The 15,437-nt window shown below is 39.4% G+C and overlaps 1 protein-coding gene across 1 annotated transcript in view; it reads left to right on the top strand.

Annotated features, from left to right (window-relative positions):
• EAF1 (ELL associated factor 1) overlaps positions 1-15,437 on the top strand; it is a 19,498-nt gene extending 4,061 nt beyond the window's left edge. The window contains exons 3-6 of the mRNA XM_064415864.1: positions 2,430-2,566; positions 5,051-5,217; positions 11,697-11,927; positions 13,798-15,437. Of these exons, the coding sequence (XP_064271934.1) occupies positions 2,430-2,566; positions 5,051-5,217; positions 11,697-11,927; positions 13,798-13,844 (582 nt within the window). The 3' untranslated portion in view covers positions 13,845-15,437. The remainder of the gene's footprint in view (positions 1-2,429; positions 2,567-5,050; positions 5,218-11,696; positions 11,928-13,797) is intronic.

Here is a 15,437-nt window from a genome sequence, read left to right as displayed (position 1 = left end):
TTTTGTCACCTTCAGTGCTGCAGGAGGTCACAAACTGGTTTTTATCTATAGAAATAAGGAGCATGGTAATGCTATTGGAGAACAGGTAACAGCACAACTAACAGCAGCATTCCTCTTGGGTTAGTTGGAAACAAGAGTTGCTCATTCATTTTTTGTGTTGAGCAGCATCACTTGTAATGTTCCTTTCCAAATCTCTGTACTGAGGAGCTTAGTTTGATTATCTTGCCCTCAGTATGAGCAGCCTTGAGTTTATGGTATGCTGCAAAGGCTGAGGCAGCCAAGCCACTCTGTTTATGTTGTTCCAAGGCAGTGCTGCCTGTGTTCTGGTCAGAGAGCTGGAAAACACTTGTCATACTGGAAAAAAATTAGAGGTTTCGAGATCATTTCATCCTGACAAGTTTCACTGAATTTCTTGGATGCTGCTTTGCTTCCCAGTTGTCCAACAATTGGATAGGATTCAAATTCTGAGTTGAAGTTTTCTTTTTGAAATTTTCTAATCCCTGAGAATATCTCTGATAATTTGTTTGGTGGAAATATTTTGGTGTCTCTTGCAGCTTGGATAAATTGAAGTACTATTTCTACATGTGAATTTAGTGAGTTTAATACTTGAAAAACAGTCTGGATTGGGGAAGGGAAAACTTCTGCTTGTTAGAGTACTACAGAAGAAAATCATAGAATATCATGAGTTGGAAGGTTGCCCACAAGGATCCTCAAAATCCAGCTCCTAACCCGGCACAGAGCAATCCCAAGAATTACACCATGTGCTTGAGAGCATTGTCCAAGTGCTTCTTGAACTCTGCCAGGGAAAAAGCCCTCACAGGTGAAAACAGTTCTGTCCTGTAATCAGCAAAATCTGTAAGCCACTCTTGCTTCTGCACAACATAAACCCCAAACATTTAAAGTAGAAGAGTGGGACTTAATTTGCCCAAGCACTTACATTTCTACTTATTGTTTAGCCAAAATCACAGTCTTTGCTGCTTTAGGAGGCTTCTGGGTAGCAGAATATAGCCAACAAACTTTGATCAATTTTCATTACCTTTGTGCATTATACGTTTCCTGGCTTAGTTGTCAACAGCAAGCAGGATTTGACTTTAAGCTTTCTTTTTACTCTCTTAAATGTTGCTTTCCTCTTAAACGTAGGAATGATAAAAATGTAACATGCCTTTGAAGACTAGACTTTCTTGAGACATCCTTTCTGAGTCGTATTTCTGAATTCTCTTACTGTGTCTTTGTTAGGAACTCAGATTTTTCACACTTACTGTTCAGAACCCATTTTAAATTCAAATATATTCTATCTATTAGCAACATGGAGAATAGGAATTGCTTTCAGAGTAGTTAAAATGTGATTGTTCATTTTTCTGCTCAGAATTATATATTGGAGAGTGCAGGGTTTTTTCATTTGCTCCCTGATTTTGGTTGCTTTCCTACAGTGTGTGCAAAGGTGCATATGAATAAACATTTATTTTTAAAAACGAATTCTTTTATACAGTATCTACACATTACAGAGGAGCCTGATTATGTTTCATAGCTGAAAACATAACCCCTTGAGTAACAGTTTTTTGACATGGCCAGGTGTGCATCCATGCTGTTATGTGCTGACAGACCATGGATTCAGCTGTCTGCAGTGTCAAAACCAGGTGTATGGGCCAGGCTGTGCATGCATGCAGTACAGCTGAGCATAATCTCAGCATTACCAGTTAGCCAGTCTGCACCACCACATGAGTTTGTTGTCTTTTTTGCTTCTCAGTCTAAGCCTTTAGACTTCTAAGGCTCTGTAGAGCATTGTGTGGACTTGGGGACTTTCTGGAAGGCATCAAAATACCCCATTTGCCTTTGAGAAGACATTTCAGTATAATTGCATGGGCATATGCATGCTAATCTGACTTTGAAGAAGGCAGCTGCTCTTACATAGTTTGTAAGTGACAGTTGCTTGTAATCCACTGTGAAAATACTGCCATATATATTTATGTAAAATATACAGTGGAGTTTAAATTATTTTTCAATTGACCACATAGTTCCTTGGGCAATAGTTCTGCTGCACAAATAATTAGAACATTATTTCTTATCCAAACCCATGATTTCCAGGGCAGAAACATCAAGAAGATTTCTTGTCAGGGACAGCTGTGCAAATTTAGTTACGCTGCCATTTTGGGAATGAGAACTGTAAATAAAAGGCAGCTATGGAGAAGATGTTTTGTCACTACAGAGGCACTTAAAATGATGAAAGGCATAATATTGCTATGAGGAAATGTCTGATCTACTGCACATTTTCTCTGTATTTCTCTCTTCATGAATGAATATTTTCTGTAGGAACTAAACATTTAAGTGCTTAGCCTCTTTTTCAGAACAAAACATACATTCTTTCCTCTTAGTATTCATAAATTTTTGGCCAGGGTAATATAACAATATGTGCTCTTTCTTTGTACCAGGGTTCAACTCCACCAATGACTGTCTTTAAAGGAAATAAAAGGCCGTATCAGAAGGACTGTGTGCTTATTATCAATCATGACACTGGGGAATATGTGCTGGAAAAACTTAGTAGCAGCATTCAAGTCAAGAAAACAAGGTAAAGCTGGGGACAGGGTTAATTGATAGGATTAATTATTGCTGAAGTTTCTTACTAAGACTGGGTTTTGAAACAGAACTCTCTTATTTTGTAGTGATGTTTAATTATTAAACCTTAGCTTTACATAGCCAATTATCATGCCTAAAAATGCAAATAGGAGTGTGAATCCAAGAGTAAAGAATTTGTAAATTCTCCACAGCTGAAATGGCATAATTATAGTTTGCAGTGAAACACCTGTGGTGATTTGAGGCTTTAGACACTGGCTGAAGGATGGGATGTGTTTTAAGAATCTCTAGTTAGCCAAAAAAACCCATAAAAATATTAGACTGTCAAAAGGATTATTGGACTTTCTAGGTTTGTTCCCTACAGCTTCCTGTGGGAGTCACGATGTTTCAATAACATAATCTTAGGGAACAAGAAACACTCATTCCCATATTGGATAAGCAATATATTAGGTGGAACACAAGTACAAAGCCTCCAGCTGGTGAAGGTGGGCAGAGCTGTACAAATAATGGTTATGGTGCTTTACCTAGAAGAATTGATGAAGCCAGAAATCCTTTCTGACCCAATACTCTGCTGCACAAATGCTACAAAGTATGCAGCTGTAAAGTTTTTAGCAGTCCTACTGCTCTGCAAGTACCTGAAGTGTCTGGCTCTTTCAGCATCACTGAGTCACAGCTTGAGATCTAAAGAGAAAGCAGTAATTCAAATGTCTTGTGAAGAAGAAACTCTTAAATAAGTTTAAAAAACTTTGTTGCAGTATAGAAGCCTTAGCTGCTAAAACTACTGGAAATGTGGGTTTCAGCTCGCTGGTAGTTGGCTGGGTGTTTGCCAGGAACACCTTGAGTTCAAGGTAAATGGACTATAACACTCTTCTGAATCAGTGATGTGAAAACTCATCCGTGTAGCATTCATCTTGTCCAGTGGATATGAGCACATCAGAGATGAGACTTGAATTCCCAATTTCAGTTCTGCTGGACTTTGTCTGGGTGAAGCTTAAGTCAGAAGGGAGCAAGTAAGTGCAGGAGGGCCTGAATTCTGTGAGATGTTTGGTTACACTGAGTTCTGAGTCTCGTGTGGGTAAAAATACTCAGGTAGTAAGACATTTGGGGACCCCTCTTTCAACGAATAGTGCTTTGCAAAGTCATTGATTTTCTATATCAGAAGTGCCTTTTATTTTCCATGGCTACTCTGATCAACCTATTAACACTCTGTGGGAACAGGACTTTTAGTGTCAATATCTTGATGACATTCACAGAGGAGTAAGTGAACTTACTCCACATAAAACCATCTGTAGTTCCAAGAGCATAATTAATACTGGAAGTCTTTGACTTTTGCCTTCCACTTGATACAGTGAGTATCTTGCCAACTCCTCACTTCTCTGTAGATAGACTGTAAGCTGCATTAATGTGGTATCCAACAGCTGCATGTCACTGGTGAATGAAGAGGGCTCAATCTAGAGTTCACTGAGGCACAGAGACATCCCAGTAAATGCTCCATGTAGCAGCTCTGGTAGCACAGGTGGTTTAGGTGAATCCCCAGGAAGTTTGACATGGCCTAGTTTAACTTACCTTGCATTATGGGATTAGTTTCCAGACACAAAGTGTAACACTGCTGAGCTGGAACCCTCCTAGAACAGAAACTGAGCTCTAATATCTACAAGCTGCTTCTGGGCTGCACTGCATAAAGCCATAACCCCAAAGGCTTTGCTGTTATGCAATAAATACACCACACCCTTTAACCTTATTATGGTGTACTGTAAAGGAACCTACTTTGGGTTTGTTGTTGGTTTTTTGGGTTTCTTTTTCTGCCAAGGGTATTGACTGGTCTGCAATCTCAGTCACATTGTGGGTTCAATAAAAGGCAGAAATACCTGCTTTGAACTAAACAGGTTGGCATAGTGTTATTCTGGAGACTATTTTCCACTAAGGAAACAGCTTAAACTGTTTTGAAGGGCTAACAGCAAATGGATAAAACCCAGGAATTAAATGCTTGTATGCTGTATTTAGCAGTAAGAGTGATTACTCTAGCCAAGTTGACCTCTAAGAGAGTTCAGTTTGAGATTATTTAATTGCAAGTGAGAAAATTGTTTCTTTCGCTGTGATTGTTTTAAGCAGGATTTTGTTGTGAATGGATTTGTAGTTATTTTAAATTACTATGATTGATCATTCTTTTTTTAAAAATACAACTACTAATTTCTAAATTAAAGCCTTCATTGTTGTTCAAGTAGAGAATTTGGCATCACTGAACCACATCTGGATTTGAAAATACATTTTGTAAGGGTGTTGCAGTGTAGTTGTATATGTTTCTTTGTTATTGAAAGTAAGTGTTGCATACAGAAAGCTGTAATTCAGTCTTCATCTTTGTAAAACAAATTAGAGATCTGTGCAAAAGGAAGTCACAGATGATGCATTAGCACAAGGATATTGAAAAAGCTGGACATAGTTGCACAGTACCACTAAATGTGTCTGGTTGTTTCTTCAGAGCAGAGGGCAGCAGTAAGATCCAAGCCCGGATAGAGCAACAGTCTGCCCGAGCATCTCAGCCTCCTTCACAGTTCAGAGCCCCAACCAAGCCAGCAGCTGGACCTAAAACTTCTCCTTTGAAGGATAATCCTTCACCAGAGCCCCAGCTGGACGATATTAAGAGAGGTAAAGAAGGGTTTGTAGTTTCTTTGTATATCTTCTTTATGATCAAAACTATGGCTGTGCAATTTCTAAAAACATTCAGGGATTAAAAGATGGTACTTGACAGCTGTGTTGACTTCTTTATATCTTGTTTCTTTATTCATCTTAGTAAAGTGATTATTTATTCTCTTCTACTAGAATAGATATTTATACTGCCATCTTCTCTGGCATGAGAAAGCTTCCTCTTTCTGGGTAATTTTCTCTCTTCCAAACTATTTCTCTGTTCGGGAAAGAAGAAAGAAAATTAATGTGAATTCAGAAACCTGTAGCTCAGTGCTGGACAATTGCACCACAGCAGCAATAACAAAGTGTGATGGTCCAAGGTCTCCTTATGCAGTCCAGTCACTTGGAGAAAGTACCCTGCACTGAGTAAGGTTGGTGGGATGGAAGGGCTAGGCAGCTGTGTTCCCAGCACAAGGCAAGCTTGCACCATGCCAAGCAGTGCTGGTAGGGGAGGAATGTGAGAGTGAACAAACCTGCAGCTTACCCTCTTCCACAACCACTCCTTTGCAGCTTTGACACACATGCCTTATGGCTGCTAAACTTCTATTTCAAAAGTACCTCAAAGGAATTGGCTCAACTCACTCTTCTGCTTAGGCAGAGCTTTGTCTTAAGTGCTCTGCTGTGGGTGGGGTGCACTTTCTTTGCCCATGCCCTTCTTTTGTTCCTGATGTGATACCTGTTTCTGCTGTGGATAATACAGTCAGGATAAGGAATACTTTAAATTTTTGTTTGTTTCTTTGGCACTGACACCAGACACAATTATTGTATTTTAAGCTTGTTCTTTCTGTCTGCTTTTTTTTCTGGGTTTCTTTCTTTTTTTTTTTTTCTCTGTCCCATATAGCTATTTTTGTCTGTAGACTTAGCCTATGTTAATTGCCCAGATGAAGTTAATTACTCAGCAGGGTATTTTTTCAGTTCATGGTAATCACTAGGTGACATTTTTGCTGCTAAGCTGTGTTTGCATAGGTGCTGACTGGTCTCACTTTTCTGCAGCAGTAGTGATTTCAATACATGGATGCTGGTCAGCAGCCAGAATCAACGTCTGAGAGATTCTGTTGGCTACATTGTTATTTTTGTTTTCTGTATAATAGGTAAAGAAAAAGATAATAGGTGATATATCAATTTTTTTAAATTAAATCAGTTGTGGATTTTAAATGTCTTTTCCTATAGGGTACAATAAGTTACTTAACCTTTGGGGCACTCTTTGGTACACATACAGCAATTTGTAAAGGTTGTATTACAGTAAAATAATTACATTTGTGTGGGGTAACACTTATTCTAAAAGATCATTTTCTAGTGGTCTACAGTGTAAGTCACATTGTTCACAGCTATACTAATATTTTTTTTGCCAGCTGATAATCTTTTACATGAAAGTACCTCCAAATAAATAACCTGTGGTGTTTTGTTTCCAAAGTCAAGGGTTAGAGCACCTGACTTGTACTAAAAATAGGACTTTAATTTGGTGCTTTAGAGGGGGAGTTGCACAAAGCCCCAGAAGAGCCAAAAGATGTTTTTTGCTTACAGTCTATAACTTTTTCCAGCACTGATGATCTAGAGTGGCAGCATTGCTAAACCATTTATATCATAACAACATACTTTAAAAAGGTAGAATTAAAATGGCACCATTCCACAATGAAATGTAGACAACGACCTGTAAAATCTGTAAGGTAGTCTGCAATCCTGTTATCTTCCCTTAATGTGTGTTTTTATGAACACAGACTTGTTCTGAAGAGCACGTGTTCTTTCCATTCAAGTATTAGCTTTAGTTTTGGTTGAAGTACTTCCTCTGTATGAAAGAAAGATAAACAGAAAGCTGAATTTATGTGGGTTTTGTTTAATGAACACAGCACAGAACTTATAATTCCCAAAGGAGCTTCTTGAAAGGATCTCTGGCACTTTGACACTCTCTTGCTTCCAGTGTGCCCTACTTAAGGGTGCAAATGTTCACAGCTTAATGAGACATTATCAGATGTAGCTGAGTGTCCAAAGGAACAAGCTCTTACACAGGGCCCTCGTGATGTTTCACAGTAGTTTTAAGGTAACCTCAATGCAGGTTTCTGCTTTCCCTGGTACCCTCAGCTGTGCATTTCCACCCCTCCCTTACAGATGAGCTGGAAATGAACTTTCAGGTAGGTCAGTTGTCCCAGTACACAGCTGTCCAAACAACAGTGTCTGAGGACAGAGTCAGAGCATCTGGGAATTGAACCACTCCCTTCCTTCATGGACAGAGGCTTTTGGGAGGCTGTGTCAAGGGTTTTGCACAAGTGGAATCCTTTCCTCTTCAAGCTTCTGTATTGTCCTTGACCCTGAAGGGAGCATAGGAGAGTGTAGGAGCTTGTTCTTTTGAACACTCAGCTACATCTGATAATGTCTCATTAAGCTGTGAACATTTGCACACATATACCACAATACAGCCATTTATTTGCACAAAAGAGTTGACATTTATCAGACCTATTTGACCACAGCAGAAATGTTTTCAACAGCATTGACATAATTACAGCATGCAACATACTGATATCTGTCAATAATATTGAAAAATTACAGCATGCAATAATACTGACATGATTACAACATTTGAGGAAAAAAAAACACAGAAACATATTTCAGGTTTGAAGACTCAGTGCTTAAAAATCTGAGCAGATTTTATTTATCTGGAATGTAGCTGTGGTATGTGAAGATTTTGCCATAGCACTGTTTGTCTCTGAAGAAAACCTCAATCAAATTTTCTGCACATCAGTATAAAATACTGCCTCTTCTAGCTGCCATCTCCACATGCTCAGGGTGCCAGTATCAAGTTGATTTCTCCACCTTGCATTCTATTATTACCAGTAAGTGTTCTGCTATAGGCATTCAAACTTAACCCTCCCTAAAGCTAAATGACTTTATTCTGGAAATCCTTGGTATTCTTGCAGTCTAAGGTGAAGGCTTTAGTTAAAAAATCTGCACAACCTATTGGAATTGAGAGAAGTAGGAACAGTTAAATACTCTTATGGTATTTGATGCTGAATAAATACAGAAGACAGCCCTGTTGAGAAAGGCTGTTCTGTTTGGATAATGATTTCTGACCTTGAATTTTATTTTTTTTACTCTAAAACCTGCCTTGTCCGCCAGCGTAAAACAGTCATTTTGTCTTCTTGAAAGAAATTTTACAGCTGTAACATGAAGTGTAGAGAAGTTAAGGTTCCCAAAGCAGTGTCAGCCTTTTCAGATGATGTAGACTCAATTAAGGCAAGTGCTCAAAACTGTACTGTATGGAAAGCTTTTTTAAAAGTAACTGCTGCACATCCTGACTCTTGTCATCTTTCAAACTGCGAAGGCGCCTCGACATGAGGTGTTTGATCTTACAGCACAGAAAGATCTAGGAAAGGTCAAATTCTTTCATGGTTCAGCTTAGAATATATGTACACATACACACACAACTATTTTAATTGGAAGCACCATGAGGAAATGTTTAACCCATGTCTTCAGTACCTATAGCTGTACTGAGCATAGCAGTCAAATGGGAAAATGCAAAATTGAACCATCGTAAAGCAGCCGTGTTTTTCCTGTAAGGCTTTGATGTCGTCTTTGGCTTAGTCACTGAGAGTGTGAGACAAGAGTGTTTTAAACAGAATTCCTTAGTGGCCCTGCTGAATTTCCCTTGCCAGGCTTCTAGTGGTGCTGCAGCCACCAGAACATTAGTGAAAACCATTGCTTTTCTCTCATCTGCTCAAACAAGATGTTTAAAATTCTGGGCTCAAGGAATGAGAGAAAACAGAGATCTGAGTGGAAGCTCTCAGCCTATGAGACAGAAGTTGATGAGAACATGGGCTCTGACCAAGTTTTTACCCATGACCAGTGTCACTGATAACAGCCTTAACTTCCCAGTCCTTGAAGCTTGTGATACTGGCTCTGTTTTGCCTTTTCTTGCCTCTTTTCAGCATAGTGGGCTTTAGCACTACTTCCAAGGCATTGTCTCATTCCTTTCTCATAAACAAACCTCTTTTATGGGCTCTTAGTTTTCTGCTTCCCCAGCAGAAACCTCCCATTCTTCATTCTCACACTAATCTCCAATTCTGTTTAAAATTGGCCAGGCTAATCTTCTTTTCCCATTGGTCAGACAGCATCACTTCCTTCTCCTCACCTATTGTATCGAGTACACGCTTCTTGATTAGGTTTGATTTCTTTTTCCCTTGTTCTCTGCAGTGTGTTTTTGTTTTAACTTTTCCCTCTCACCACCAATGCCTAGAATCACCTCACCTTCTTCACTCAGTTTTTCATGTGGGCTCTATGTTCTCAGTCCCTGTGCCAGCATTCTTCCATTTCAGCCAGAGAATCCAGCTCTGTAGTGATACATGTGTAATTCTCGGGCACTTGTCCTGTGTTAGACTTGTCTGTTGTATCTTTTTGCAGTATGGGCTGTGATAGGTAATTGTGCTTGCTGCAATCCAGGATATTCTGACAATGTATTATATTCACTGTAATTTGCAACTAACAATTCCATCACTAGAAGAATGTAGAAATTTTACATCATTAAGCTGGGGGGAAAAAAGTTTAAATTTGGTAATTTTAAAGAGAAAGTACTCTTATTTCTGGTTACCTTTCCTTTAGCTTTCCCCTTTTAATTTCCTAGCCTTAAATACAAGGAACATTTATAATTTGAAAGCCTCAATATGAGTAGGCTGAGAACAGTGATTCACAGGTGCTCATTTGTTTATGTATCAGACTCCAGGCCTGAAATGTATTTTTAAAGCCTGCAAGATTGTGTTGAGAGGCAATAAGGGAGAAAGATATTACAGTACAAAGTAGCATCTGCTGTTGGCCAGTTGAATCAATATATGATTCTGTTGAATCATATTTTCTTTCTCTTCCAATGGTCTCTTATGCTAAGTCTTCAAGTTGAAAGAGTAGGTTGTACCTGGCATACTGGTAAACTACAGCAAGCACAGATGGTATAGGCAGGGATCTAGATGTAGGAAATAAATTGGAGAAACAGCACTGCTATCCTTAAATACCCAGCTGGAATATAACCATAGCACTTGAAATTGAGCTCTAAACCTTGAAAGTGAAAAATAGTGGTTTTAAATCTGGCAAAAGAAAACACAATTTCTCAAACTAATACATGCTAAACTAGAGGAATTCTCTCCAGCAAATATTGCAGAGGCTGAAAAGTTAGCTGTTACTCTTTATTTTAGACTTTTAAAGTTTTATAAAGTTTAGAAAACTTTAGCTGTTGCTCTTTTATTTTTATTGGGCTATTTTTTAGCCCAAGGAAAATGAGTCTTATTTAAAAAGGGACTCTTGACACACATCTGACCTAACATGAATTACTCCCAGCATCAGTTCTCCACTTTTTAGGTAGGGGTGATAATACCTCATCTCTCCCTTCTTTCATTCTTGTCCCTTTAATCTGTGAGTTTCCAGGACAAGCACAGAGTTCTAACCCTGTGGGTATGGTACTGCTGGCACAACAAAAGCCTAAATTTTGAGAGTTTCATATTCCATGCTTTATATATGTGTAGATGTTGTTCTCTCATGGAAACCTGCCAAGATAAACTGAGTCATTAGATACTCAGCCTTGTGGGTGGATACAAAGGAGTTGTCCTCTACTAGTGTTTAGGCCACTTATAATTATGACAAATTTAACAATATTGTATAATTTGGGGTGACATACCGTAATAGGTCTTTAGTAACCAGTCATTCAGCCAACACTAGCTGTTGCTGATGAGGCTGTTGTGGTGCTATCACAGCATTTCAGTGTTTCTTTGCACTGGAAACCCTAAAGTGGGCAGTGTCTTGAGTTGTATAGCTTCCTAGTTTCAGAGTAGTTTCATTATTTCCTGGCTACTTTAGCAGGTTGTGGTATTTTTGCCACTCCCCAGTATGTGAAAATTCTCAGCTATTCTCATGTGTCCTACTGCAAAGTTAATTGGTGTCATCCATCTCCTTCTGAAGTTTGTTTACAATGGACTGTGTGACTGTGCTGAAGCAGTTTCATACTTTCTCTGAAGTCAAGGCAGTTTCTGTTGTGATCATTTGCCCATGTCCATGTACCCACCCCCCGACACACCATTTTTTGTGTTTTCCAAAAGCCTAAATGTAGCCAGCATCTAACAATTCAGATTTAGATTTCCTCGATCAGCTAATGTGCTTACTTTGTAGCCTGTCAGAAATAATGAAGCTGAAAGTGCTTTCAGGAGTGTGAAGTATATGAAGAATAATTGTGGAAGTGAGGTTTTATGATGTAATCTGTGCTGTTGCTTCTTTAAATTTAGCTACAGTAATAAATAAAACAGTTTTCAGGATTTTTTTTTGTTTCCTTTCCTGTCTCAATCTTTCATGTGAGGTATTTTGGTGTGATAAACTATACTTGACAAAACCATTGCATTTGCGCATTCTTTTCCAAAATTCCATAGGGCCCTGTTTATGGTATCAACCAGATGAATTTCTTTTTATTTCAGAGCTGAGAGCAGAGGTTGAAATTATTGAGCAGATGAGCAGCAGCAGTGGAAGCAGCTCATCGGATTCAGAAAGCTCATCTGGGAGTGAAGATGAAAGCTCTAGCAGCGAGGGGGAAGAGCCAGCACATGTTTCCCCTTCCCAGCCACCACACCAGCAGTACAACAACAGGAATGCTGTTGCTAATGGCACCAGCAGGCCACAAGGAAGCAATCAGCTCATGAACACGCTCCGTAAGTAAATGCTTGTGTCTTACCACTGCTGAAAGCTGATTATGACCACTCATTTACTTAGCATGATAGGCTAACTTCACTACTTTTGCCAAATAGTAGTTCTAGGGAGTTGCACTGGCTGAAATACATGGGCAGATTTTATCAACAGGGGGCTGAGACTTGTCTGAAGGTGTGGAGAGCCTGTGGGCATCAGTGCAGTGGTCCCCATTGTCCCTGTTGGGTCTTGATTCAGGCCTCCAAGTAGCCACTGATGTGGATGTGGTGCACTAGATGAATTATTTTCATGTGAATATACAGATTAAATGGAAATATAAACAGACCTTTAACTTGACACATGTCAGTTAAAAGTCTGTGAAGAACTGTGAATGGCTCAAGGCTGTCCTGGGTTCCTAAGTGCAGTCTCTGTGGTCTTCAGTATTACTTTGTCAGCATATTTATTGTGTTGGTCTCAGCTGTATTTTCACAAATACCACATTTTGAAGGGAAATTTAAATTAAAATTATGTTAAAATATTGCAGCTATGGTGTTGCAAGCACTGAATCAGTACAAGATCACTTCACCCTTTAAACAGAGTCAGGCACATTTTTAAAGCATAGTTCTGTCCCATGTGACTCTCTCTGGGGGCATGGTGTGCATCTGTGTTGCTCTTTCCTTATGCTACATCAGGTATATTCTAACTCAGTAGAGTTAAAATACTGAATTTGCAATTGCCATAAATTGTTCTTAATTCCTGCTGAGGCATATTTGCACACATCTCTTGGCACCCATTCATAAGGAATCAGTGGAGTCTGAATACAGGTATGTGTAGGGTTTCCAGCTCTGAGAAGATAAGTATATTGTACAGATCCCACCAAAAAGCCCTGCTGCAAAACTTAGAGGCCTGTCAGTCTTGCTGCCAGTAATGAAGGACTAAGTGAAATTCCAAGTTCAACAAAGTCATTAGGACTGTGTCCATGTCCCTGTTTCTGGTTGTGAGCAGCCTCCTTCCTGCTTCTCCATGACCACAATACTGCATGGGTTTATGATCTGAAGCCTCTGACTGCAGGAGAATCTGGGAGCTACTAGGGTAGCTCCTCTCTTCATGCAGTGCTTTTTACCTTTGCTGTGGGGAAAATCACACAAGTTCTTGTGTGCCTTATCTCTATGTCTGTTGAATAGATGCCCTGCAGCTGATTTGAGGGGAGGGCTGTGGAGAATGCTGGAAGAGATAGGTTCAATTATCAGAACACAAGCATGATTCTTGCCCCTTTTTATTCCCTCCATCTCACCGAATCACAAGTGCTCTGCAAAACAGAGTGAGAGCCAGTAGGTTTGATCCATATCCTGGCCTTTCATCTGATCTCTGCACTTAGGAGGGCAGCCTTTACCTTCAAAGCACGTGTCAGCTTAGTTCAGCCTTGAGTTGTGATGGCTTTAACAGTCCGTTTGGTTTATTGACATGTGGAGGCCTTGCCTTGGCTACCCAAATGGTCTGACACCAAAAAAAAAAAAATCTGTTTTTAAAGGGTAAAGAAAGCCAAGGAATTCCCCAATGCCTTGTCCCAGAGCCATACATGGGAGCTTTGGTGGGTGGAGGCTGTGGAATGTTTTCTGCAGCTGCTAGCATGGAGAGGGCTGTTGTCCCACCAGGGAACACCTTTGGTGGCTCTGGAGACAAGGATGCTTGGTTTGGCCTGAATCCAGCTATTAGCCCCATGCAGCTCTTGATGTTCTTGGGCAGTTTCATTAAATCACAGATGATGTTTGCATTCATTTCATGTGTTATTTAAATCTTCCAGTGTAAATGTGACTCTTCTTTGGTTTGATTGCCATGAAATGTGAATTAACGCCTACTCACTTGTTGTGTTTTGTTGGTTTTTGTTTTCCATAGGAAACGACTTGCAGTTGAGTGAGTCTGGGAGTGACAGTGATGACTAGAGGCTGAGCTTTTGCTGTTTCTGTTACATATACATGAAGAACTAATTTACCTTGAAGTGATCCTATTGCTTATGAAGAGGAGCTGGCACAGAGATGGTTCCATGTGTGGAATTTTAATAGAAGAAATGCATAGCCCTACAAAATAGCAGATGTTGAGGACTGTTTTACTGTGTGAATTACGTGTATATATTGTGTATATTCTTATTCTGCTAAAGCTTGGAGTAGGTATGTACAGTGGGTGAGCCAATGTATGTTCCTGACCACCATCTGTAAGTTTAACATGTAATTATGTGAGGTCATCTAAAAATTTCTTGTTTGTAGGGTATGTTCAGCACATCATGACTTTGTCAGGGGACTTTTGTATATAGGGTGAGCATGTGCCTACAATGAGGTTAAAAAAAATGCAGGAGTTAGTGTGTGCACTGAAGTGGAACTGCCATAAATTAAGTTTCAATACTAAATTGATTTCTTTGGTTTGGGACTTTTTAATGCCTTTTTGTTGCTATTTATGGTTGATTTAATAGACTGACTTTTAAACAGTTGGACAATAGGAATGATTAAACCATGTTTGTCACAAACCTTGCTGCATCAGTGCCTTATAAGCAGGTTTTTAAAATAGTGCTTCAATTCCTGCCACCCTCTCTGTATGGAGCAACACTGAAACCTCCTCAGATTGCTTCTGCAAACAAGAGCTGTGTCACATACAGCCTGCTGTGCTCCGAGGGCAGTGACTCTAGCAAAATAAAGGATACACATCAATCACCTAAACTCATCCAAGTAATAATCAGATAATCATTCTCCTTAGAAACTGAAGGGTCTCATTTAACTCAGACTTTCAGACCTAGTCTTTAGAAATAGTTACAAGCCCAACTACTAGTGACATTGCAATGCCACAAATGCAAAATATTTGACTTATTGAAATTCTAAGACTGGAGCCCTGTTTGCAGTTTCCTAGAGAATGCAAAAAGAAGAGGTGACAAAACAAGCAGCCATGAAACAGCTGAAGTCTCTCTCCCACCACAGTTGTGAAGGTAGACTTTAGTCCATACTGTTCATTGGACAAGACCTCTTTGTGCTTGGCAGGAGTACACAGAACATGAAATATTTGCCAAGGGTGAAATTCACCCCTGTTTAAGGGTGTTTAAAGGGTGCTTAGTTGGATTATCATTTACTTTTTTGCTCACATGGAAAATGAGTGCCATAGGCAGCCTCTTGTGACTTCTTAAAATCAAAATTCCGCTGACATAGGACAAGTTGCACCTTAGTTGTGGTGTAATCCTGGGGAATGGGAAGCTAAATCAGATGCCTCTCCATTCTCAGGTGTCTGCTTTGCACTGCTCTCATCTGTAAGTTTGTGTTTTAACTCCTGTTTGTTTACTGAGCTCTGTCCTTTTTTTAACATGTTGAAGAGCAAGGGGACATTTGAAGGGAGATTTTATTAAATGGTTTATTTTTTTGCATTAGATACATATTTAGGCATATTTTTGCATTATTGTACATACATTAAAAATACTTGGTTTTTTTAAAGTGTTTTGTGATGTAGGTATGTATTTTAATGGACAACTATGAAATATACTTGATGAAAAGCCACAA

Source organism: Passer domesticus, chromosome 1 (assembly GCF_036417665.1).
Source record: "Passer domesticus isolate bPasDom1 chromosome 1, bPasDom1.hap1, whole genome shotgun sequence".
NCBI lineage: Eukaryota > Metazoa > Chordata > Aves > Passeriformes > Passeridae > Passer > Passer domesticus.
This window is presented reverse-complemented; position numbering and strand designations above follow the sequence as displayed.